The sequence below is a fragment of the Salmo trutta genome, chromosome 23, assembly GCF_901001165.1.
Source record: "Salmo trutta chromosome 23, fSalTru1.1, whole genome shotgun sequence".
In the NCBI taxonomy this organism is placed as follows: domain Eukaryota; kingdom Metazoa; phylum Chordata; class Actinopteri; order Salmoniformes; family Salmonidae; genus Salmo; species Salmo trutta.
Genome location: NC_042979.1, coordinates 13,389,098 through 13,416,822, shown reverse-complemented (window position 1 = coordinate 13,416,822; position 27,725 = coordinate 13,389,098). Strand labels below are relative to the sequence as shown.

Below are 27,725 nucleotides of genomic sequence, written 5' to 3'. Positions count from 1 at the left end.
GAAATTGAATTACGACGCGCGGCTATGACCTTCCTACCACAGCAGATGTTCTCCAATAAAATCAAACTGAAGTTCACCTCTTGCTACTCGGGATCAGCCCTTGCACATTTGTATTATCATATACAAATCTCTAGAAATAAAACGATATTGTTATATAAAACGACATCATGTCTCTATCTCCATGGGTAGGCTATTACACTGTCCATCTATTCATTCAACATTACCTGCCGAAATACAAGATACAATGACCATCATGTTCAAGCATCACTAGAAAAACGAGTCAGTCATCAATGTCAACCTTGAGAGACACTTTTTTGTTCGATTAGATAATTGAGTCTACTTAGAAAGGGGAGGTGGAGGAGGTGTCATCACTGGAGGGGAGAGAAAAGCTTGGGGAGCTTGGACTGAGAAAAACAAAATGAGACGGCAGTGTGCAGAGCAGACGGCTCGAGGAGGATCAACCTCAAGGATCCATCTGAAGACGCAGTGTGTCGCCCAGGAAATCCCTTGACAGTTGAATACTTTGACAACTCTAGTTCTTAGTTTTGATGTTATTTCTTTTTTTTCCTTCTTGTTTTATTTTCAATGAGAACGTTACAGACGAAAATCTCTACAATAGGCTACCGGTAGAGGCTTTTGGGGGCTATTAGTTAGGCTACTTACAGTTTTATCGACTGGTCTTCAGAAGTGAAGATAAAGGAAACGGAAAAGGAAAGTGTGAGGAGACGGAAGGCAATACATACCTTGTACAAAACAACGACCTGTAGGACTTTAAAAAAACATCTGTTCATGTTAATCCTATCAAACAGAAAATAGAAGTCTTCAGTCTAACAAATATGAAATGATATGCATTTCAAAGCCAGCGCAGACTTAAACTGCTCTCGAATTGGATTTGTAGTTGACACGTTTTTTTATATATATAGTTGTAGTTTCTATTTTTGTATCATTATTTTATTCCCATACATGCGGAATAAAATATCTTACAATGTGCGGATTAAAATAGTTGGTTTTGATGTAACAAAGATATTTGCTAGGTTTATTTGAGACAATAAAATAGATAGAATTACGACCAAAAAGAAAGTTTCAGCAATATATCTAGTAGGCCTACTTATATCCTTCGGTAATTGTAATGCAAAGTTGATGTGACATATAGGCTACACAAGCACTCTTGATATATAGGCATTACATGCATTGAAGACATAGCAGAGACACCTGCCACTTTGTCCGGGACTTCGCGAGCTTCGATTCCGCCGCTGTTTTCTCAACAGGCTACACCAAAAAAACAATAACGGTCAAGTGACAGAACCTGAACATAGATCTTTTTTCCGGTTGCAAAATGTTGTTCTCCAAAGTGGACTATAGCAAAGTTTCGGTCAGCAAACTACAGTGAGCTATATGAAGATCGCGACACAGATTTTCCCTCGCAGAAATGCCAGTGCGAATGCCAGTGCGGACCACAAGGTTCATGTACAAGGGAAACTGCACTATTCCAGATATCCTATCATACCGGACCCCCATTAACCTGCCCGAGGATGAGGTGGAAGGTGAGTCATGATTATTATATCTATTGTTTCATGTCTTGCCTAAATCCATTCTGCATGTGGAGGATCGATACAGCCAGGTCAAGGAAATGACCCTTGCCTTGACGGCGCAATGAGTCACTCGATCTCAGCCGTTCAGCACCGTGGAGAGCGCCCCACAGCTACGGGGCTAAATGTTAGCACAGCACAATGGTCTCACACAAGAGCAGCAATTACAACTTCAAATGCACGCAGATTGCCCTAGTATGTTCTATCATACTTGTCTTGACTCATTCACTTGTTCAGAAGACAACGAACATGTATGTTCCCAGCTGTTAAAATAGCGGTATAAACATATGCCATTTACCAGACGTTTTTATCCAAAGCGACTTACAGTCATGCGTGGATACATTTTACTTATTGTTGGTAGACATCAGTTAGCACAACATTTTTGTAATTGTTCTTAATAATCTGTTTTGATGGTAGTTCTACCATCTGCAAAGTAATTAAAACCAAAGAGAATGTATGCACAGCGGTCTAAGGCACTGCATCTCAGTGCTAGAGGCGTCACTACAAACCCTGGTTCGTTTCCAGGCTTTATCTCAATTGGCCTTAATTGTGAGTTCCATAGGGCGGAGCACAGTTGGCCCAGCGTTGTCCGGGTTAGGGTTTGGCCGTGGTAGTTAGTCATTGTAAATAAGAATTTGTTCTTAACTGGCTTGCCTAGTTAAATAATGGTTAAATAAAAATGATTTAAAAAATTATAAAACAAAAGGTTCTACTTAGAACCTAAAACGGTTCTTTGGCCGTCCCCATAGGTCGGAGAAACCGTTTGAAAAACCCTTTTAGGTTCCAGGTAGAACCATTTTGGAGATCCCTACATGGAACTCAAAAGAGTTCTACCTGGAAGAAAAAAGGGTTCTCCAATGGGGACAGCCGAAGAACCCTTTAGAATACCCCTCTCTAACCCTTTTTCCTGTAGGCATGCCAATCTGAATGAGTGCTATGATGAACTATTATTTATTCCAAGGCTTACAGGCTTGGAAAAGTATGCCTTGAATATTGCTAGACAATATTTGTTTGAATGTTGCTTGAATGGTCCTTGTATATCTTTGTAATGAGTGAATTTTAAGGCGTTAACACCAATGACATACAACTTTTAATAGCCTTCTTTGTTTTTATTGATCTACACAATATATTACATACTTTTGTTCACTTTCTAGCATTCAAAATAATAGATATCTCTAAACCCCCAAAACATGTCACAACTGGAAGAAGCCAATTAGCTTAGCCTAAGTACCTTAAACAATGCATAAATATAATGTTTTGCAATATAAAGAACTTGTATTATGTTTTATCATTGACAAACTGTTCAATATAAAAAAAAGAATGTATGATGTGTAGGGTTGCACATTTTGGGGAATATTCAGAGGTGGAAACTTTCTCTGGGAATTAACGGGAATATATGGGAATTAACGGAAATATATGCAAATTAATATTAATACCATTTAAATTTAGATGTTTTTTGCATTGGATATATTTACCATATCATACGGAGACAGAAACATAAACCTTTTACCTTATCATAAGTAGACATAATTGCAAATGATTAAATCCCTCTGATAGAAATGTAAAAAATCCCAAAGCCCTTGCTTGGAAGTGTATTTCACCAGACTGCCAAGAACCTTGCCCTCATCCAGGCCAAGGTGGCGAGAAACGGTAGTGATGACACCATAGGCCTTGTTGATCTCTGCACCAGACAGGATGCTCTTGCCAGCATACTTGGTCCAACATGTCTGCTGCGGCGTGTATGGGCTCCAGGCAGAAGTCGTCACGCTTTTTGATGTATTTCAGAACTGCAGTTTTCTCTGCTTGGAGCAACATTGAAGTGGGCAGGGCAGTAGGGATTTCTTCTCTTACATCTGCAAGCAGAGTCTGAACATCAGACAGGATGGCATTGTCTCCCTCAAACAGTGCAATGGCTACTGCTATAGGTTTCAGGAGTTTCAGGCTGCTTACCACTCTCTCCCAAAATACATCATCCAGGAGGATCCTCTTGATGGGGCTGTCCATATCGGCAGACTGTGATATGGCCATTTCTTGGAGAGACTCCTTCCCCTCCAGGAGACTGTCAAACATGATGACAACACCACCCGAAACAGGTGTTGCTGGGCAGCTTCAATGTGGTGCTCTTATTCTTCTCACTTTGCTTGGTGAGGTAGATTGTTGCTATAACTTGACGACCCATCAGATACCTAACCATTTCATTGGCTCTCTTGTAGAGTGTATCCATTGTTTTCAGTGCCATGATGTCTTTGAGGAGCATATTCAATGCATGAGCAGCACAGCCAATGGGTGTGATGTGAGGGTAGGACTCCTCCACTTTAGACCAAGCAGCCTTCATGTTCGCAGCATTGTCTCTGTCACCAGCACAAATACCTTCTATGGTCCAAGGTCATTGATGACTGCCTTCAGCTCATCTGCAATGTAGAGACCGGTGTGTCTGTTGTCCCTTGTGTCTGTGCCCTTGTAGAATACTGGTTGAGGGGTGGAGATGATGTAGTTAATTATTCCTTGCCCACGAACATTCGACCACCCATCAGAGACGATTGCAATACAGTCTGCTTTCTCTATGATTTGCTTGACCTTCACTTGAACTCTGTTGAACTCTGCATCCAGCAAATGAGTAGATAAAGCATGTCTGGTTGGGGGTGTATGCTGGACGAAGAACATTCAGAAATCTCTTCCAATACACATTGCCTGTGAGCATCAGCGGTGAACCAGTTGCATACACAGTTCGAGCAAGACATTCATCAGCATTTCTCTGACTACGTTCCTCCATTGAGTCAAAAAACCTCTGATTCCAGGAGGACCATGAGCTGATGATATCGATAAGGTGTCTGATTCATCATTTTCACCTCATATAGAAGTAGAGGGACTTTTGTCAGAGGTTGCTTGTTGTGATTGCTGAGGGAACATAATGCACTTGGCCAGATGATTCTGTATCTTTGTTGCATTCTTCACATATGATTTGGCACAATATTTGCAAATGTACACAGGTTTTCCTTCTACATTAGCTGCATCGAAATGTCCACTGTAGTGAAATGTCCACTGCAGTGAAATGTCTCTCACCTACAGCTGATTACATGTGATGGAGGAGTGCACTGCACATGTGATGGAAGAATGTACTGTGCATGCAGAGAGTTGCAATTCCATTGAATTGGGGATAGTTTAACCAAAATATGCCACAAGACCTAGAATTGCCTTATGTGTATACCACAAAAAAGGTTCACTGTTAAAGCTAACTTTTTTTGATGAATTTAAGCAAAATTCCCCAAATTCCCGGGCTTAACTTCCCATGAATAAATTCCGGAAAAATTCCGGAAATTAACAGGAAAGTTCCCAACCCTTTGCAACCCTAAATGATGTGTAACTATTTGTCATTTTAAAGTGTTCTTCATGGTTGCAAAGGCAAAGGACCCAAATGCCACCGTAATTCAAGAACACCCACATAATGATACTTATAGTGACTCCATATACTCCTGTTTCACAGAAAACTTGTTGGACCTACATCTTCCAAATCTTTGTTATGTCTAGCAGTAAATGGAATAGCTCTCACTCAGTATTCATGATGTATCAATCTTCTGTATCTTGCAAAACATTGTTGATTCAGACTGTGAGTAAGCATGTGTATGTTACAGATATTATATATTTCAACAGCAATCACTCAATTAACGCCATTAATCAGATAAATACATTATTTATCGAAGCCCCTGTCTTTTTCCCACTCCAAGTTACAGTATTTCCTTTGGAGGCCACCCAGCATCCACAGAGTGTATCTATCTGCCTACTCTAATAACCTTTCTGAGGTAATTCAATTAAAGTTATGACTTATAATGAATGCATTGGTGCTGCAGGGAAGGGATATATAGAGTAAAAATCAGGAGACAGATGATATCACCAAGTGTAACTGTGTAGCAGGATAAAAAAAAAAAATAATTCCAACGGCATTTCCTGAGAGAACATAAAGTAGCAAAGACGAGCCGACACTCCAGAATATAACCTGTGTATGTCTGTCTTTTCCAGATCTGAATCATAGAGAACAAAGTACTTACAATTCAAATGGAAGAAAAAAACATTTGGCAATTATTCACTTTTTCACACTATAAGGAAAGAACAGTCATTAGAGTACAATCCAGCGTGACGTGACCCTGAAGTAGAGGACATTGTGCCTTTCAGTCCATATGTGTGCACTGTGTTGCATGGTATGGCATTGGAACTCACAATCTGTGATGACTGCTAATGACGAATGTGACTCACAGTAGCCAATAAAAAGGGAATATATTCATGACATTGGCTGCTTTTCTGAAGGTCATTGATGATTGACAGCAGAATATGACATGGGGCAGGGAGGAGTGAATGCTACCTAGAAGCACCAGATGATAATGAAAAAATCTACATAGTGAATTCTGAAAACAAGTGGTTCATGGTGGAGATTTGTGAACTAAATACATAGACATTAAATCAATCAACAGTATAATACAAATCTTTAGTTAGGGATTGATTGACATTGATGCATCATTGTTCTAGTTGACGTCAGTTTGTCGATAGAGGTTGCAAACCATAGAGAACCTATGGGTTTGGGTAATATAGAACCTCGTTTTCCACAGTAGATTTGGTCCTGGGTTACGAGATCAACCAAATATCACAACTCGAGACTATTATTCATTTACTACTCCAGGAAGAATGGTCTGTGTAGTTAAATTCATAGGGGACGTTTTCATTTTAAAAAGTCAGATTCTAAAGTTCACATAGCAACAAAATCTCCCTGGCTTTTGGTGGCCAGCTGCATCTCAGCAGAGGGATCATTGAAGAGATCCTCTATCTGGCATTGGGTAAAAAAACAAAACACTGCCTGAATATAGTAGCATACTTCCTGTCTGAAAGGGCAGTTGGGTGGTTCCAGCAATGATGAGATACACATACAATACAATACAACACAACTTTATTAATCCCCAAGGGGCAATTCCTTCCGGGCTGACAGGGTGCCTCAGACAGGACAAACACACACTGACAGTGTAAAAAATAAATAGAAACACTTATTAAGGCATCAGTTAAGGGTGCATAGTGCAATTTAAGAAATTAAAAGTTAATGGTATTCGCGGTTCTTAATTAATTGTAGGGCTAAATTATCTCTAGAATAGTCCATCAGACTCCCTTAATGTTCCTATTAACCAGGGAGATGGCCTCGGGCACAAACGAGGCCCTGCATGAAATAGAATGTGTTTTCATACATTTCGTGAAAGTTGAGAGTGGAGATTTTGTTGTTGTAACACCCTAATCAAAATCTGTTTAAAAGGCTAGTGTTTTTGGAGCAAAGTCAACAAGAAGAAAAATAGAGATGACAGTCAGATCAGATATGGCTGAGTCTTTCACACGGATAATGACATTTCTATTTCTGCTGTTAGTTGGTCGCCCTGGCCCCAGATCTGGCCAAGCTGTCTCGCCCTAAAATTCCATCATTGCTTTGAGCAACTTATTTGGCATGGAGAAAAAAATAGCTGTTGGGGGACTGAGACTCTTATCAAAAGACCAACCATGACGGGGCCAAACTTATAGAATTAGATCAAAACAAAAATGCCCAAGATGCCATATGTTGCAGGTGGAGTGCCAGCCAAAGGACAGTGCAGCAGGCAGAGCTCTGCAGCAAATCATTAACTTATTGAGGAAGCCATTTGACTGCTGTTTACTCATTGAGGATCATCCAATGTAACAGGCACAGTGAGCTTTCCAAATTCAGACAGGGGGGTGGAAAAAGGACAGGTTGATTATGAGGGGAAAGGCTTGATAAAATTTGCACAGGAGCCAATTGTCTTTTTTTCCTGAAATAATTGGCTTGTGTTTTTGGCTGGGTGGCTGGCTGGCTGCTGTGACTGATTACACTGTAATACTGCACTGTCCAAGTTCCAATATGAAAACCTGCGTGCTCCTTGAAGATAACACTGCAATGTGTTAATATGACAATTGTGACATTTACATTTTCTCACCAAAATTACAATTATTATAGTTGTTATATGACAAAAAACATTTACCAAAATAATGCGTTTAAAAATTATATTGAAAATACGTTTTTAAATATGTAGTGGGAAGGTGCTACTATAGTCCTCATCAGTGAAAACAAACGGGAATAGGGATTAAAGAGAATTGCACTTTATATTATTCTTCCCAATCCCCAGTCCTTACAAACAAGTGTCAACTCCTCAAAATAATCAGACTGCACAGTTAATTCAAGTGTACCTCGACAACTATTGCATAGTCAGGAAAGTGTTTTTAACTGCCAGTTGTGGCACTTGAACATGTCTCCCGAGCTAGATAAGATTGGTGGTTCGCCCACACAGCACTGACTTCCTTAGAGTGAGGTCCCAGGTCTCGGTCTCTCCCCACCCCTCTTCCTGTTTGTCAACGCACAACTGACGGAGCCTGCAAACATTATTTATAGATCACAGCATGTCAGAGAATCCCCCAGACACCAGGCATTGGAGTAGGGCTCAGATCACTTTCCACTTTATATGCAAAAGCTATCTTCATGCATGGTTACAAATGGGAAGAGGTTGCAGTAAGCACCTCATATAAAGGAGACGGAGGCTTCTGACTCTACTATCTGTAAATCTGCAAGTCAATGAATCTACTATTATATTTCATACAATGTTAACATTTGACAGAAACCCACAAACCTCTAGTCCCCCATAAGCTGATTCCCACATAGTACCAAACACACAGTTGAACACACACTGGACTCTAATCTGGATATAATAGAGTGCATACATACAGGTGTAGGATCTTAATTTGACCAGTATCGTCGCAGCAAAATAATCCTGCAGCAACAGGATTTGAACGTTTAGTCCATAATGTTGCTTGATCGGTGGTTAAACTATTAGCTGGTCAAAATGAGGCTACATGAAAAGTGGAAAACTGTTAATATAACCATGTTTTAGTGAATTTATGTAAATAACGAAGCTCATCTGCAGGAAAACTCTCAGCAACAAAAGAGTGATCAAATTAAGATCTTCCATCTGTAATAGAAAGAATCATCAGCATTATATTTTATTGAGCAAGATTTACACGCTTTTCTAAGTGCTATAGAACAAAATGGCATGGCATTGTTTGAACAAACTAGAACACTGTAGTATATAGCGCTGTTCTCATCAAACACTGTTACCCTGATCACTTACTGTATGTAGGTGGGTAAATTCCCAGAATGGGGAATCCTATGCCAAATGTTGACATATGGTAAGCAGTGGCGTCCCAATGGACTCACCAGCAGTTTAAATTAGTACCAGTGAGGCTTTTCCTCTCATTTGCAGGGTCCCAGAATACTGTGAACTATGAGGTGGTTTCCTCACCTTATCTCACCACCACTGTGAAGAGCCCAGCTCTGCTATATCTAAGCAGACAGCTTGTACTGCAATTCCCATGGCACATCAGAAGAAGCTTAGTCTCTTGTAGTATCTGTAAACCTGAAGAGATAACCCGGGATTAGTCATAACAAAGATGGAATGGAGATTGTGATAATTTGTTGGCGCGCTCTAGGCTTACAGTAAGCTATTTGAAGAGGAGGGCTCTTCTCTCTCTCTCTCTCTCTATCTCTCTCTCTCTCTCTCTCTCTCTCTCTCTCTTAGATGCAGCCTCACTGAATGCAGAACCAATGTCACAGTGCGAGTTCAGCTGTATTATCGTAAAAATAAATGCCTGTTGAAAGATAGAGAAATCTCATGAAATGGATGAGCATCCCACTGGGCACACCACGTCATTTCAACGTTGATAATTGGGTAATATTTGGTTGCAACGTTATTCAATGAGATTACAACCTATATTCACCCACTCAAAAAGACAGCCAAAAGTTTGTTGAATTGCCAATGTGTTGTCACTATGTTTTCAACCATCTAAAAGCACAACCAAATTCCAATGGAAAAACAATGTCTGATTTTTAGTTTAGTTGTAACCCAAACGTCAATCACTGCACTTTCAACAAATTAAAAGCACAGTAAAGTTCAAATGGGAAAACAATGTCGGCTATTTTGTTTATTTATAAAACAGATTCTGTTATCACTGTGCTTAATCTAATATCAGAACCAAATGACCTGGATTGCAGTTGAGATTACATTAAAAGTTTACATGGTCCAAGTGATCAATGCCATTCAAGATTCTGCGCAGATTATTACAGCAATTGTGAAAATCTCCACAGAGCTGTGATGACCAATGCATGCTATCTTAAAACTTCTCAGGGCTATGTGGGACGCTAGCGTCCCACCTGCGGGACACACTATTCAACAATCAGTGAAATAGCATGGCGCGAAATACAAAACAGCAAAAATCTCATAATTTCATTGTCTCAAAAAATCAACTATTTTACACCATTTTAAAGATAAGACTCTCGTTAATCTAACCACATTGTCCGATTTCAAAAAGGCTTTACGGCGAAAGCATAAATTTAGACTATGTTAGGACATAAACTTCACAAGAAAAACTACACAGCCATTTTCCAAGCAAGGACATGCATCACAAAAACCAAAAGTACAGCTAAAATATTCACTAACCTTTGATGATCTTCATCAGATGGCACTCATAGGACTTCATGTTATACAATACATGTATGTTTTGCTCGATAAAGTTCATATTTATATCCAAAAACAGCATTTTACATTGGCGCATGATGTTCAGAAAATGTATTCCCACCAAAACCACCGGTGAATGTGCACATCAATTTACAAAAATACTCATCATAAACGTTGATAAAATTTACAACAGCTATTGAAAGAATTATAGATACACTACTCCTTGACGCAACCGCTTTGTCAGATTTCAAAATAACATTATTCAATATTCTGAGTACATAGCTCAGCCATCGAAGCAAGCTATACAGCTACCCGCCAAGTTCTGGCATCAACAAAACTCTGAATTAGTATTATAAATATTCTCTTACCTTTGCTGATCTTTGTCAGAATGCACTCCGAGGACTCGTACTTCCACAAGAAATGTTCCTTTTGTTCAAAATACTCCATATTTATGTCCAAATACCTCCGTTTTGTTTGTGCATTCAGATCACTATCCAAAGGCATAACGCGTGAGCGCAGTACCAGAGACGAAAAGTCAAATAGTTCCATTACCGTTTGTAGAAACATGTCAAATCTTGTTTACAATCAATCTTTAGGGTATTTTTTACGTAAAAATGCGATAATATTCCAACCGGACAATAGCGTATTCATTCCAGGAGAAAAATAAGGAACGGCGCGCTCGCAGGCTCGCGCATCACCAAGCCCTTTATCCTCAGGCAGTCCACTCATTGACTGAGCTACTATTCTCTGCCCAGTAACAGGAGAAGGATGAAAAAACTTTCTAAAGGCTGTTGACAGCCAATGGAATCCTTAGGAAGTGCAACGTGACCCCACAGACACTGTAGTTTCGATAGGGATTCAAAAGAAGAACTACAATTCTCAGATTTCCCACTTCCTGGTTGGATTTTTCTCAGGTTATACTCACAGAACTCATTCAAACAGTTTTAGAAACTTCAGAGTGTTTTCTATCCAAATCTACTAATAATATGCATATTCTAGTTTCTGGGCCAGAGTAGTAGGCAGTTTAATTTGGGTACGTTTTTCATCCGGCCGTGAAAATACTGCCCCCTATACTCAACAGGTTAAACATGCACACAGCTGTATTAAGACCCTTACTCACATTTACAAGATTACATAAGACATTTTAAGTTACAGTAACCTCTAAATGTGGCCATGGATGTGTTACTCATTTTCAGGTTGAATGTTAAATTAGTTTGCAAGATAGCCTTAACTTTAGGCTATTACTGTATTAGAAAAGTAAGATTGAATTGTGTTTGGTTGACAACTCAACCAAATATCAACATTTAAAGGAGATGTATCTACTGCTTGGATAGTTCCATCTGAGACACTGGCTTAATCCCATTCTTTAACTTTTATTTTAATCTGAAATTAACCAGAGCTTGAAACCCTAGGCCCATTGTATTGTCTATTTTTTGTTGAATTCTGGGTTTAATCTAGCTGAATAGTTGTGGATGACTGCAATTGCTATATAGGCCTAAATAGCATCATTGATGATATACTGTATGAGTGAGAAAGTATGGTCGGTCACATTTAATTTATTATGTTGAACCTACCCTTTGGAATGACTTTGATAGCAACAGTGAATCTATTTAGTTGGAATGGAGATCTCTCAACAATTATTTTCACAATAGCACATTGGTAATAGACAGTGAAAAATAAGCAAGGCTGTTCTTGGATAAAACCCTGGATGGGAGACTAAATGGTAGCTGTAGATACAGTGGCTTGCGAAAGTATTCACCCCCTTGGTATTTTTCCTGTTTTGTTGCCTTACAACCTGAAATTAAAATAGATTTTTTGGGGGGGTTGTATCATTTGATTTACACAACATGCCTACGACTTTGAAGAAGCTAATCATTTTTAATTGTGAAACAAACAAGAAATAAGACAAAAAAAAACAGAAAACGTGAGTGTGCATAACTATTCAACCCCCAAAGAATACTTTGTAGAGCCACCCTTTGCAGCAATTACAGCTGCAAGTCTCTTGGGGTATGTCTCTATAAGCTTGGCACTTCTAGCCACTGGGATTTTTGCCCATTCTTCAAGGCAAAACTGCTCCAGCTCCTTCAAGTTGGATGAGTTCCGCTGGTGTACAGCAATCTTTAAGTCATACCACAGATTCACAATTGGATTGAGGTCTGGGCTTTGACTAGGCCATTCCAAGACATTTAAATATTTCCCCTTAAACCAATCGAGTGTTGTTTTAGCAGTATGCTTAGGGTCATTATCCTGCTGGAAGGTGAACCTCTGTCCCAGTCTCAAATCTCTTGAAGACTGAAACAGGCTTCCCTCAAGAATTTCCCTGTATTTAGCGCCATCCATCATTCCTTCAATTCTGAGCAGTTTCCCAGTCCCTTCCGATGAAAAACACCCCCACAGCATGATGCTGCCACCACCATGCTTCACTCTTGGGACGATGTTCTCGGGGTGATGAGAGGTGTTGGGTTTGCGCCAGACATAGCGTTTTCCTTGATGGCCAAAAAGCTCAATTTTAGTCTCATCTTACCAGAGTACCTTCTTCCATATGTTTGGGGAGACTCCCACATGCCTTTTGGTGAACACCAAACATGTTAGCTTATTTTTTCTTTAAGCAATCTCTTTTTTTCTGGCCACTCTTCCATAAAGCCCAGCTCTGTGGAGTGTACGGCTTAAAGTGGTCCTATGGACAGATGCTCCAATCTCAGCTGTGGAGCTTTGCAGCTCCTTCAGTGTTATCTTTGCTCTCTTTGTTGCCTCTCTGATTAATGCCCTCCTTGCATGGTCCGTGAGTTTTGGTGGGTGGCCTTCTCTTGGCAGGTTTGTTGTGGTGCCACATTTTAAAAAAAATTAAATAATGGTGCTCTGTGGAATGTTCAAAGTTTCTGATATTTTTTTATAACCCAACCCTGATCTGTACTTCTCCACAACTTTGTCCCTGACCTGTTTGGAGAGCTCCTTGGTCTTCATGGGGCTGCTTGCTTGGTGGTGCCCCTTGTTTAGTGGTGTTGCAGACTCTGGGGCCTTTCAGAACAGGTGTATATATACTGAGATCATGTGAGAGATGTCTTTATTTAACTAATTATATGACTTTTGAAGGTAATTGGGTGCACCAGATCTTATTTAGGGGCTTCATAGCAAATTAGTTGAATACATATGCACGCACCACTTTTTTTTTTAACTATATATTTTTTTCATGTCACTTCACCAATTTGGACTATATTGTGTATGTCCATTACATGAAATCCAAATAAAACTACATTTAAATTACAGGTTGTAATGCAACAAAATAGGAAAAATATCAAGGGGGGGTGTCACGTCCTGACCAGTAAAGAGGTTATTTGTTATTGTAGTTTGGTCAGGACGTGGCAGGGGGGTGTTTGTTTTATGTGTTTCGGTTTTTATTTGGTTAATGTTCTATGTTAGTATATTTCTATGTTCATTCTAGTTTTTCTATTTCTATGTTTAGTTTATTGGTTTGACCTTCAATTGGAGGCAGCTGTTCCTCGTTGCCTCTAATTGAAGGTCCTATTTAGTAGGGGTGTTTTTCCATGGGTTTTTGTGGGTAGTTGTTCCATATGTGTAGCTGTGTGCCTCACAGGACTGTTTCTCGTTGTTGTTTTTGATTAAGTGTTTGTTTTGGTTTTCTTCTAAATAAAGAAGATGAGCATACACATTCCCCCTGCGCCTTGGTCCTATCAGTACGACAAGCGTGACAGGGGGTGAATACTTTTGCAAGGCACTGTAGATTAATTCTCCAGTAGAAGGTGCTGCCCACCCAGCCTATTTAAAAAATATTTATTTTTTGTGGATTTAAAGTTGAAGATCTGATGTTATTTTAAAGGTACAAATAATTTAACATTATCACGTTTCAGGTAAGACCCAAATGCAGACTGTGTTGAAGTAACAATGTTTATTACAGCAACAGGGGCAGGCAAACGACAAGTCAAGGCAGGCAGAGTGTCGATAATCCAGAGTAGTGGGGCAAAGGTACAGGACGTCAGGCAAGCTCAGGGTCAGGGCGGACAGAAAAGGACAAAACCGGGAAAACCAGGAACAATCAATAGACAGGAACAAAGGGAAAAACACTGGTAGTCTTGACGAAACAAACGAACTGGCAACAGACAAACAGAGAACACAGGTATAAGTACCCAGTGGATATTGGAGAAAATGGGCAACACCTGGAGGGGGGTGGAGACAAGCACAAGGACAACTGAAACAGATCATGCGTGACAAACATATTCTATATAAAGTATGGTCTGTGTTGAAATGTGGTTGCCATGATGAAATTCACCCTCAAAAACAACAATTGATTACTTTTTACAAATCCTATGTATTTTTCACGTAGATTTACACGTCACAATACATGACAAATGATGTTGAAAAATGTTGATTCAACCAGCTTGTGCCCAGTGGGAGGTCTCTAAAAAATATATATCTGACACCAGCTTCAGCAAATACAGTGAGATGGCTGTGAATAAAGTAATTTAATCTTTGATAGATGTATGCACACCAAAGAGGCTTTTAAATATTTGCCGACCATATAAACCCCATTATCAGTCAGTTGGCTCCGCACAGTCTAGCAATTTCTTTTTCATTTTGGTTTCATTGTCGTTAGTCATCGGTTGGGAAAGCATTAGGGACAGTGCAGAATGCAGCTATATCACCCATACAAGAGCTACAAGCCGAGTGAGACAGATGAGCAGAAAAAAACTGTCCTAGAGCTCAGGCTCAGAGGTGACCTTTTTTTTCAAGGGGAACGGTGCAGACAGACCCCTGTCGAGATCCCCTTTCTGGGCTTGCTACACCAGAAATGGTTTATTTCTGCTCTATTTAATAAAGAGCAGATTGATCGAGGAGATTTTAATACATATCTAGATATCTACATATCTAGATTGGAATCTTTTTCAAGTGACTTCCCGGTGGAAATGGAGGAATTGACTTTGAATGTAAATTAATTATACAATAATGGAATGTGGTTGGTGCGTATTCATAGTGCTGTCACTGCTCAGGATGTCCGCAATTCCAAAGATCAGACTTGTACTGTGAGCATTAATAATGATAGTTGACATGAGACTTCAACTCCAGTCAATGATCTGCAGCTGTGCAATGACTTTGAAGAAAATTGACAGGCGCAGGCAGCAAGCTAGACTTTGTCGTTTTACATTATTGAAGCAACAGACCATGAACTTTAACTCAATACCTCTACAGCTTAAGCTAACTGTGGAAAAACATTACGTTTTGACCGACTTTCAAAGTTACAGAGAAAAAAAAATGAAATCAGGATATGCCAAGGAACGTAAAAGGCGTTCAAGTGTAACTCTTCTTGGAACAGGACCAATGCGGTGGCCATACCCTTGACATTTAATGAAGAACTAAGACAAACTCATTTTCCAAGAAGGTGGTCCTAGTCAAGAATCTATGACCCTCAACCTCTCTCACTCATTAATAACTCATTCAGAAATCATATCTGACAAGAGCCAAGGTCACCTTGCTAGCAAAAATTATACCTTTATATTCAGTATTTGTCAATGAACATATCAAGATATGTGTATATCAGTGAGGCTGTGCTGAAATAGTAAAGAAGTATAAACTAAAATAAGTGATTTATTGCTACCCACATAACAGTCAGTCACTGGTGACTGTCTCTACAGCCACAACACTCCAAGGGTTGTTGCATTTGTCAGTCTGATGGCATCATATCTCAACAAGTAAAAGAAAACAAGAGTTGGCACTATATGAGCTATGAGACAATTGTTCAATCACACCATTGGTCAGGTGGAAGTAGGACATTGGTTGCTATTATTGTTGTGAGGCATTGAGCAGGGCTGAATGATGTCTGATGGCCCAGGGCGACGTGACCCCATCTCTCTGTTAGAGCTCATGGGATGTCTGTCTGACTGATGCAAAGACTTGAAATCACAAATAGGGTTATGTGAGACTTGTGATGGAGGAGGAGGAGGAGGAGGAGGAGGAGGAGGAGGAGGATCTCTCTTTCAGTGAGATGATGAAGGAAAGACAAAGGTGATAACCTGACAGCAGATCAAACAGAGCCAACAAACAGAGCCACGCAGGAGGGAGATGAAGAATAAACAAACATCAGCCTAGCTGTCTGCTTCCAAGAGAACACACTAAACAAGGATTTTATTGGCAAAGGACTGTCAACGTAAGCTATTGAGCCACTCCTTTTATTGTTTTAACTGCCTATCTCTGTCATTGTATGTGGTGAAAACCTCATTATTATCGCAAAACTGTTAATTACATGAGGCCCTGGTATTTGTGTCAACCTTCCTTATACAGCCAAGAGAAGAGAAATCCATAAAACTACTTTGTACACTCGGCTGTCCCCATAGAATAACCCTTTTTTGTTCCAGTTAGAACCCTTTTTGGTTCTATGTGGAACTGTTTTGGTTCCAGGTAGAAACCCTTTTGGGTTTCATGTAGAATTTTCTGTAGGAAAGGGTTTTACATGGAACCCAAAGGAGTTCTACCTGGAACCAAAAAGGATTCAGGCTCAGGTGGAACTGTTTTTGGTTCCAGGTAGAACCCTTTTTCGTTCCAGGTAGAACTCTTTTGGGTTTCATGAAGAATTCTTTGTGGAAAGGGTTTTACATGGAATCAAAAATAGTTCTACCTGGAACCAAAAATAGTTCCACCTGAGCCTGAATCCTTTTTGGTTCCAGGTAGAACCCTTTTTGGTTCCAGGTAGAACTCTTTTTCGGTTTCATGAAGAATTTTCTGGGAAAGGGTTTTACATGGAACCCAAAAGACTTTTATCCAGACCCAAAAGGGCTCTATCTGTGTAACAGTTTGCTTCCGTCCCTCTCCTCGCCACTACCCGGGCTCGAACCAGGAACCCTCTGCAATCTGGACCCTTTCTTTCTAAAATTATCTGCCGAAATTGTTGGCAACCCCTATTACTAGCTTGTTCAACCTCTCTTTCGTGTCGTCTGAGATTCCCCAAAGATTGGAAAGCAGCTGCGGTCATTCCCTTCTTCAAAGGGGGAGACACTCTAGACCCTAACTGCTACAGACCTATATCTTTCCTACCCTGCCTTTCTAAGGTCTTCGAAAGCCAAGTTAACAACAGATAACCAACCATTTCGAATCCCACCATACCTTCTCCACTATGCAATCAGGTTTCCGAGCTGGTCATGGGAGCACCTCAGCCACGCTCAAGGTCCTAAATGATATCATAACCACCATCGATAAGAAACAATACTGTGCAGCCGTATTCATTGACCTGGCCAAGGCTTTCGACTCTGTCAATCACCACATCCTCATCAGCAGACTCAACAGCCTCGGTTTCTCAAATGATTGCCTCGCCTGGTTCACCAACTACTTTTCCAATAGAGTTCAGTGTGTCAAATCGGAGGGCCTGTTGTCTGGGCCTCTGGCAGTCTCTATGGGGGTGCCACAGGGTTCAATTCTTGGGCCAACTCTTTTCTCTGTTTACATCAATGATGTCGCTCTTGCTGCTGGTGAGTCTCTGATCCACCTCTACGCAGATGACACCATTCTGTATACTTCGGCTCTTCTTTGGACACTGTGTAACTACCCTCCAGAAGAGCTTCAATGCTAGCTTCAATACAACTCTCCTTCCGTAGCCTCCAACTGCTCCTAAATACAAGTAAAACTAAATGCATGCTCTTCAACCGATCGCTGCCTACACCTGCCCGCCCGCCCAGCATCACTAGTCTGGACGGTTCTGACTTAGAATATGTGGACAACTACAAACACCTAGGTGTCTGGTTAGACTGTAAACTCTCCTTCCAGACTCACATCAAACATCTCCAATCCAAAGTTAAATCTAGAATTGGCTTCCTATTTCGCAACAAAGCATCCTTCACTCATGCTGCCAAACATGCCCTCGTAAAACTGACCATCCTACCGATCCTCGACTTCGGTGATGTCATTTACAAAATAGCCACCAACACCCTACTCAACAAATTGGATGCAGTCTATCACAGTGCCATCCGTTTTGTCACCAAAGCCCCATATACTACCCACCACTGTGACCTGTACGCTCTCGTTGGCTGGCCCTCGCTTCATACTCATCGCCAAACCCACTGGTTCCAGGTCATCTACAAGACCCTGGTAGGAAAAGTCTCGCCTTATCTCAGCTCGCTGATCACCAAAGCAGCACCCACCCATAGTACGCGCTCCAGCAGGTGTATTTCACTGGTCACCCCTGGGCCAATTCCTCCTTTGCCGCCTCTCCTTCCAGTTCTCTGCTGCCAATGACTGGAACGAACTACAAAAATCTCTTGAAACTGGAAACACTTATCTCCCTCACCAGCTTTAAGCACCAGTTGTCAGAGCAGCTCACAGATCACTGCACCTGTACATAGCCCATCTATAAATAGCCCAAACAATTACTTCATCCCCTACTGTATTTATTTATTTATTTTGCTCCCTTGCACACCCAGTATTTCTACTTTGCACATTCACCTACTGCAAATCTACAATTCCAGTGTTTTTTAATTGCTATATTGTATTTACTTCGCCACCGTGGGCCTTTTTATTGCATTTACCTCCCTTATCTCACCTAATTTGCTCACATTGTATATAGACTTGTTTTTGTACTGTATTATTGACTGTATGTTTGTTTTACTCCATTTGTAACTCTGTGTTGTTGTATGTGTCGAACTGCTTTGCTTTATCTTGGCCAGGTCGCAGTTGTAAATGAGAACTTGTTCTCACTTGCCTACCTGGTTAAACAAAGGTAAAATAAAAAAGAAAAGAAAACATCACCAACTGACACCCTCAAAGCATTGTTTACCTATCGCTCCCACAAAATCCGCAGCCCTTGGAGAGCAAGGGAAACAACTACTTAAAGGCCTCAGAGTGAGTGACGTCACCGATTGAAAACGCTATTAGCGCGCACCACCCACTAACTAGCTAGCCATTTCACACCGGTTACACCTGGAACCAAAAAGTGTTCTTCAAAGGGTTCTTCTATGGGACAATCAAAGAACCGTTTTAGGTTGTAGATATCACCTTTCTTTCTAAGAGTGTACGGAAAAAGATAACCTTGGCAATGGCATATTCATCTCCATCATACATAGGATGTGAAGACTGAACAATAGCTATCAAAACAACTTACTCATTGATTTGACTGTTATAGAAATCCTTAATCATAGTTTTCCTTTGATGTGCTTTCTGGGAAGCATAACAGTTTGCTATAAAAGCACTTACTGTAATTGTAACGTGTGATTTGTCTTGATCCTGCTGTTGTGTCCCAGAGCAGTAAGGTCAGGCTGACCCTGGCCGCAGAATAGTGGCGCTCTGCCTATGGTTAGGGACACACAGACACATTTAGTTTCAGTCCTCAGTACACAAAAGAGTTTCCGATATGCCTTTTATCAATTGCAAACATTTAACAGAAGGTTAAACACATGAATGCAAGTGCTCAAAGTATTCATAACAACTAAATTCGCAGAGTACGACCCTGCCTTACACGGGAAGCGGTGCAGGTCCTAATCCAGGCACTTGTCATCTCCGTCTGGATTACTGGAACTCGCTGTTGGGCTGGGCTCCCTGCCTGTGCCATTAAACCCCTACAACTCATCCAGAACGCAGAGCCCCTGGTGTTCAACCTTCCCAAGTTCTCTCACGTCACCCCGCTCCTTCGCACACTCCACTCGGCTTCCAGTTGAAGCTCGCATCTGCTACAAGACCATGGTGCTTGCCTACGGAGCTGTGAGGGGGAACGGCACCTCCGTACCCTTCAGGCTCTGATCAGTCCCTATACACCCAAACAAGGGCACTGCGTTCATCCACCTCTGGCCTGCTGGGACCCCTACCTCTGTGGAAGCACAGTTCCTCCGCTCAGCCCAGTCAAAACTGTTCGCTGCTCTGGCACCCCAATGGTGGAACAAGCTCCCTCACGACGCCAGGACAGCGGAGTCAATCACCACCTTCCGAGACAACCTGAAACCCCACCTCTTTAAGGAATACCTGGGATAGGATAAAGTAATCCTTCTACCCCCCCCCCAAAAAAAGATATAGATGTACTATTGTAAAGTGGTTGTTCCACTGGATATCATAAGGTGAATGCACTAATTTGTAAGTCGCTCTGGATAAGAGCGTCTGCTAAATGACTTAAATGTAAATGTAAATGTAAAGTAATGGGAGTCTCGACTAATTCGTTTGCATGCTATTACTATTACTATTTCCATTCTCCTGTCAATGGAACTGAGTTTGTGGTGTCTAATTACTTCACTATATTGTAATTCAGACCCCATGCATGTTTTATAGTGGATGCTGTGGAGGTATGTGATGCTAGATCCCACTAGCCAAATCCTTCGGACTTTGTCTAAGCTCACTAAATATAAATGGCCTATGGCCACTCAGTTGCTCATTGTTTCACAGTAAACATACAATTGTGTTACTGTCTAAATAACCTGGATTATGCACTCAGCAGGGGGAATATAGGAACCAGTTCTTCGAAACACATGCTCCACTTTGCAGTTTGTCGTTTTCAAAACCCGTTGAGTCTTGTTAAAATTAAGTAACTGCAATATTTAAAACCTATTTTGCACTAGAAGGCTTATTTGCCAACAAATGTGGATTTAAATTGGCACAAGTTGAGGGGGAAACAGCCTACGCACATTTGCATGGATTGTGTACAGGTTTAGTATAGCATTTTGATTTAATTTGTATACCTCATTTGAGCACAGTATTGTTTAAGTTTTGGTGTGCTGAAATCTGATATGAATGTATGCTTCTACACCTTGTACACCGTGCTTCTAAATCAATCAAATCAAATCGAATTTATTTATATAGCCCTTCTTACATCAGCTGATATCTCAAAGTGCTGTACAGAAACCCAGCCTAAAACCCCAAACAGGCAAGTAATGCAGGTGTGGGGTTGCTTCTCAGCCAAGGGAGTGGACTCACTCACAATTTTGCCTAAGAACACAGCCATGAATAAAGAAAGGTACCAACACATCCTCCGTTTAGCAACTTCTCCCAAACCATCCAGAAACAGTTTGGTGACGAACAATGCCTTTTCCAGCATGATGGAGAACCTTGCCATAAGGCAAAAGTGATAACTAAGTGGCTCGGGGAACAAACATTGATATTTTGGGTCCATGGCCAGGAAACTCCCCAGACCTTAATCCCATTGGAGAATTTGTGGTCAATCCTCAAGAGGCGGGTGGACAAACAAAACCCCACAAATTCTGACAAACTCCAAGCATTGATTATGCAAGAATGGTCTGCCATCAGTCAGCATGTGGCCCAGAAGTTAATTGAGAGCATGCCAGGGCAGATTGCAGAGGTCTTGAAAAAGAAGGGTCAACACTGCAAATATTGACTCTTTGCATCAACTTCATGTAACTGTCAATAAAAGCCTTTGACACTTATGAAATGCTTGTAATTATACTTCAGTATTACATAGTAACATCTGACAAAAATATCTAAAGACACTGAAGCAGCAAACTTTGTGGAAATTAATATTTGCGTCATTCTCAAAATGCCATCCATTTTGTCACCAAAGCCCCATATACTACCCACCACCGTGACCTGTAGGCTCTCATTGGCTGGCCCTCACTACATATTCGTCACCAAACCCACTGGCTCCCAGGTCATCTATAAGTCTCTGCTAGGTAAAGCCCCGCCTTATCTCAGCTCACTGGTCACCATAGCAACACCCACCTGTAGCACGCGCTCCAGCAGGTATATTTCACTGGTCATTCCCAAAGCTAACACTTCCTTTGGCCGCCTTCCTTCCAGTTCTCTGCTGCCAATGACTGGAACGAATTGCAAGATCTCTGAAGCTGGAGTCTTATATCTCCCTCTCTAACTTTAAGCATCAGCTGTCACAGCAGCTTAGCGATCACTCTACCTGTACACAGCCAATCTGTAAATAGCACACCCAACTACCTCATCCACATATTATTACTTACCCTCTTGCTCTTTTGCACCCCAGTATCTCTACTTGCACATCATCATCTGCACATCTATCACTCCAGTGTTAATGCTAAATTGTAATTATTTTGCCTCTTTGGTCTATTTATTGCCTACCTCCTACTCTTCTACATTTGCACACACTGTACATAGATGTTTCTATTGTGTTATTGACCGTACGATTGTTTATGTGTAACTCTGTGTTGTTGTTTTTTGTCATACTGCTTTGCTTTATCTTGGCCAGGTTGCAGTTGTAAATGAAAACTTGATCTCAACTGGCCTACCTGGTTAAATAAAGGTGAAATAAAATAAAATAAAAAATAATTTGCTCACTTGGTACTTGCTGATTCTGGAAGGCCCTCACCTTATTATCTGTTGTGTTTCCCTGTCCTGCCCAGGCTCAGCCTTTTTTTGTGATCTTCTTATGCACACATTTCTCAATAGTGATGCACTGTATCTAGCTAAACTCCAGGTCAAGGATATTTCACACCTGATCTAAACAAACTTATAAAGCCCTTTACAATTTTGATGAGGATTTTGTTTATTTCCTCCAAGATCTGGTATGGAAACTATTCCAAACACCCTAGCTACTACTAATAGGCTTGTAGCCTCTCATCATGTGCTAAAGTATTCTGTTTGAAGTGAAAAAGGTACAGTTGGCATCAAATATGCAAAACTTCAGTCTCCTCTGCTGTTTGATTCAAATACACACTCAGAGATTTAAAGCTCTACAAATTCAGCTGAGCAATAAAAATATCAGCCAACTAGCTGCAACTAACTCTAAGTTTGAGCATTATTAACAGTTATCTGTGGGTAGTTTGAAAGGTCAGGACAGCTATGTTGTGTGGTGGGGAAATCTGAACTTCCCATTATCAGTGCATTAGAATGTCAGACAAGTCTCAATTCTCCTATCTGAGTTTTGTTCCTTCATTTCTCCACAGAGATCCGTGAGGCCTTCAAGGTGTTTGACCGAGATGGAAACGGATACATCTCAAAGCAGGAGTTGGGGGTGGCTATGCGGTCGCTGGGATACATGCCCAATGAGGTGGAGCTGGAGATTATTATCCAAAGGCTGGACATGGATGGTGAATCACAAACACACACAAATTAAATGCTGTTCACTGAGATCATTCAAGATAAGGCCTTTGCTCCATTACATGTGTAAAAGTGTCTGGCTGACCAACATGTTGGACTAAATATCCACACTCCTATCCCTGCAGGTGATGGCCAGGTTGACTTCGAGGAATTTGTTGCACTGCTTGGACCTAAACTTGTTGCTGCTGGGATGCCTGATAAGTTCCATGGGGCGGACTTTGACTCTGTATTTTGGAAGGTAAGGTATCTGCCATCAGCCCCCTCATCTACCTCCTTCTCCTCTTTCTTTATCAGAGCTAATTACGGCTTAATATTTCCTCATTGAGTGAGATAATTTTCCTGAGGGCTTTCAAAGCTTTTGTGATTATAAACCACAGTCAGTCTAATTAAAATTTCCATAAAAACATGATAGGAGCTAAATAATCATTAAAGAGAGGGCAATTCCACTGTGGTTATGACATCACGTATTATATTCCTAATTGCCGTTGCAAGCGTTCCCCAGAGATTCAAATTTCTATTCAATTTATTCATGAGAGAGAGTCTATTCCAGAGCCATGTTCAGACAATTAAAACAAAACACTTTATTAGTTGCTTTATCGTTTAAATTCTTCATCACTGTGATGAATGAATCATTACATTGGATGTCATAATAGTCAGGAGGGATGTTCAATGATTTTAAACGTTGTAGCAGTACAAAGAATTCACATCTAAAAAGCTCAGCTAATCAAAATTGATGATTCCCTAAATGAAATATGTGAAATCTGATATAACATAATCCATTATTTGAAATGTATTCACCACAACTGTGTCGGTGATGGGATGGGATAAAAACCTTTGCACCACCTCTAATTGTCTTACATAGAAATGCTCCTCTGTGTAACCTTGCTCAAACATTGATATGCAGACAGACACCTGTGCTCAAGTGTTTGTGTCTGTACTGTCCCCCAGTGTGACATGTCGAAGCTGACAAGTGGATGAGCTGAAGAGGCTACTGTATGACACCTTCTGTGACCACCTAACCATGAAAGACATTGAGAACATCATCATGACCGAAGAGAGCCACCTGGACAGTCAAGAGTGCCAAGTGGACATTGACAGTAAGAGTTTTCAACCACTATCAATAAACTGTGACCAGTGTAAGTTTCCCTTCGTTGTGTTTTTAATCGGCTTACAGTTGACCAAACGATCAGGGTTAGTGTGATCTTTATTCTCTGATAATGACAGGACAAACTTCCATAAACAAATGCTGTGCTGCTCTTACAGTTGAAGTCAGAAGTTTACATACACCTAAGCCAAATACTTTAAACTCAGTTTTCAACAATTCCTGACATTTAATCCTAGTAAAAATCCCTGTCTTAGGTCAGTTAGGATCACCACTTTATTTTAAGAATGTAAAATGTCAGAATAATAATTTTAAAAATAATAATATATATATATATATATACTGCTCAAAAAAATAAAAGGAACACTTAAACAACACAATGTAACTCCAAGTCAATCACACTTCTGTGAAATCAAACTGTCCACTTAGGAAGCAACACTGGTTGACCAATACATTTCACATGCTGTTGTGCAAATGGAATAGACAACAGGTGGAAATTATAGGCAATTAGCAAGACATCCCCCAATAAAGGAGTGGTTCTGCAGGTGGGGGACCATAGACCACTTCTCAGTTCCTATGCTTCCTGGCTGATGTTTTGGTCACTTTTGAATGCTGGCGGTGCTTTCACTCTAGTGGTAGCATGAGACGGAGTCTACAACCCACACAAGTGGCTCAGGTAGTGCAAGCTCATCCAGGATGGCACATCAATGCGAGCTGTGGCAAGAAGGTTTGCTGTGTCTGTCAGCGTAATGTTCAGAGCATGGAGGCGCTACCAGGAGACAGGCCAGTACATCAGGAGACGTGGAGGAGGCCGTAGAAGGGCAACTACCCAGCAGCAGGACCGCTACCCTCCGCCTTTGTGCAAGGAGGAGCAAGAGGAGCACTGCCAGAGCCCTGCAAAATGACCTCCAGCAGGACACAAATGTGCATGTGTCTGCTCAAACGGTCAGAAACAGATTCCATGAGGGTGGTAGGAGGGCCCGACGTCCACAGGTGGGGGTTGTGCTTACAGCCCAACACCGTGCAGGATGTTTGGCATTTGCCAGAGAACACCAAGATTGGCAAATTCGCCACTGGTGCCCTGTGCTCTTCACAGATGAAAGCAGGTTCACACTGAGCACATGTGACAGACGTGACAGAGGTCTGGAGACGCCGTGGAGAAACGTTCTGCTGCCTGCAACATCCTCCAGCATGACCGGTTTGGGCGGTGGTTCAGTCATGGTGTGGGGTGTCATTTCTTTGGGGGGCTTCACAGCCCTCCATGTGCTCGCCAGAGGTAGCCTGACTGCCATTAGGTACCGAGATGAGATCCTCAGACCCCTTGTGAGACCATATGCTGGTGCGGTTGGCCCTGGGTTCCTCCTAATGCAAGACAATGCTAGACCTTATGTGGCTGGAGTGTGTCAGCAGTTCCTGCAAGAGGAAGGCATTGATGCTATGGACTGGCCTGCCCGTTCCCCAGACCTGAATCCAATTGAGCACATCTGGGACATCATGTCTCGCTCCATCCACCAATGCCACGTTGCACCACAGACTGTCCAGGAGTTGGCGGATGCTTTAGTCCAGGTCTGGGAGGAGATCCCTCAGGGGACCATCCATCACCTCATCAGGAGCATGCCCAGGCATTGTAGGGAGTCATACAGGCACGTGGAGGCCACACACACTACTGAGGGCTCATTTTGACTTGTTTTAAGGACATTACATCAAAGTTGGATCAGCCTGTAGTGTGGTTTTCCACTTTAATTTTGAGTGTGACTCCAATTCAGACCTCCATGGGTTGATAAATTGGATTTTCCATTGATTATTTTTGTGTGATTTTGTTGTCAGCTCATTCAACTATGTAAAGAAAAAAGTATTTAATAAGATTATTTCATTCATTCAGATCTAGGATGTGTTATTTTAGTGTTCCCTTTATTTTTTTGAGCAGTGTATTTTTTTTAAACGCCATAAAAATGCCAGACTACGGTTTGCAACTGCACATGGGGACAAGGATTGTACTTTTTTGAGAAATGTACTTTTTGCAGGAATGTCCTCTGGTCTGATGAAACAAAAATAGAACTGTTTGGCCGTAATGACCATTGTTATGTTTGGAGGAAAAAGGGGGACGCTTGCAAGCCGAAGAACACCATCCCAACCGTGAAGCACGGGAAAGGCAGCATCATGTTGTGGGGGTACTTTGCTGCAGGAGGGTCTGGTGCACTTCACAAAATAGATGGCATCATGAGGATGGAAAATTATGTGGATATATTGAAGCAACATCTCAAGACATCAGTCAGGATGTTAAAGCTTGGTCGCAAATGGGTCTTCCAAATGGACAATGACCCCAAGCATACCCAAAGTTGTGGCAAAGTGGCTTAAGGACAACAAAGTCAAGGTATTGGAGTTGTCATCACAAAGCCCTGACTTCAATCCTATAGAAAATATGTGGGCAGATTTGAAAAAGTGTGTGCGAGCAAGGAGGTCTACAAACCTGACTCAGTTACACCAGCTCTGTCAGGAGGAATGGGCCAATATTCACCCAACTTATTGTGGAAAGCTTGTGGAAGGCTACCCGAATCGTTTGACCCAAGATAAACAATTTAAAGGCAATGCTACCAAATACTAATTGAGTGTATGTAAACTTCTGACCCATTGAGAATGTGATGAAAGAAATAAAAGCTGGAATAAATCATTCTCTCTACTATTATTCTGATATTTCACACTCTTAAAATAAAGTGGTGATCCTAACTGACCTAAGACAGGGCATTTTTACTAGGATTAAATGTCAGCAATTGTAAAAAACTGAGTTTAAATGTATTTGGCTAGTGTATGTAAACTTCCGACTTCAACTGTACATATCTGTCTCTGTTGTTTTCTTGCTCTGACCTTCTCTCTATCTATATACAGTATATAACTCTCTCTGACGTTCTCTCTATCTTCACAGCCAGCCCAACACAACAGAAGCACACATGTGTGCGGAAGAGCCTGATTTGTGCCTTCGCCTTTGCATTTATCATCAGCGTAATGCTTATTGCAGCTAACCAGATGCTTCGTAGAGGTATGAAGTAGAAAGCCCTGTCCTCTACTACCAGAAGGATTGTTTCCTTTTTTATCCTTTCACACTCAACCCAGTGACTAAGCATAGACAAATCGAACTGATAGAAAGAAACCGAGAGAGCATATAATTTTTTTCAGAGACATATATTTAATGACCATTCTGTCCTGAGATCCATTTAGAGCCAAAACACAGACTGAACACCCTGATACCAAAACTGTCAACTGGATAAATGGATATAGGCCAGGAACCTGAGGAACAAAATGTCTTGTTTACCCTTCACCATGTTTGAGATGTTCTGAAGGTCACCAAACACACTGTATGATACACAAAAAGAAAGAACAAATACTAAGCAATTATACAATCTCTTTGATTCAACTAGGTCCCGTGTGGCTCAGTTGGTAGAGCATGGTGTTTGCAACGCCAGGGTTGTGGGTTCAATTCCCACGGGG

The 27,725-nt window shown here is 41.2% G+C and overlaps 1 protein-coding gene across 1 annotated transcript; it reads left to right on the top strand.

Moving 5' to 3' along the window:
• Positions 1-349: 349 nt before the first annotated feature.
• LOC115159389 (calcium-binding protein 7) lies at positions 350-27,725 on the top strand. The gene is given in 6 exon segments (XM_075074250.1): positions 350-1,544; positions 22,984-23,127; positions 23,263-23,375; positions 24,086-24,106; positions 24,108-24,234; positions 27,163-27,725. Coding segments are annotated over 6 exon segments (645 nt in total). The 5' UTR covers positions 350-1,429; the 3' UTR covers positions 27,288-27,725.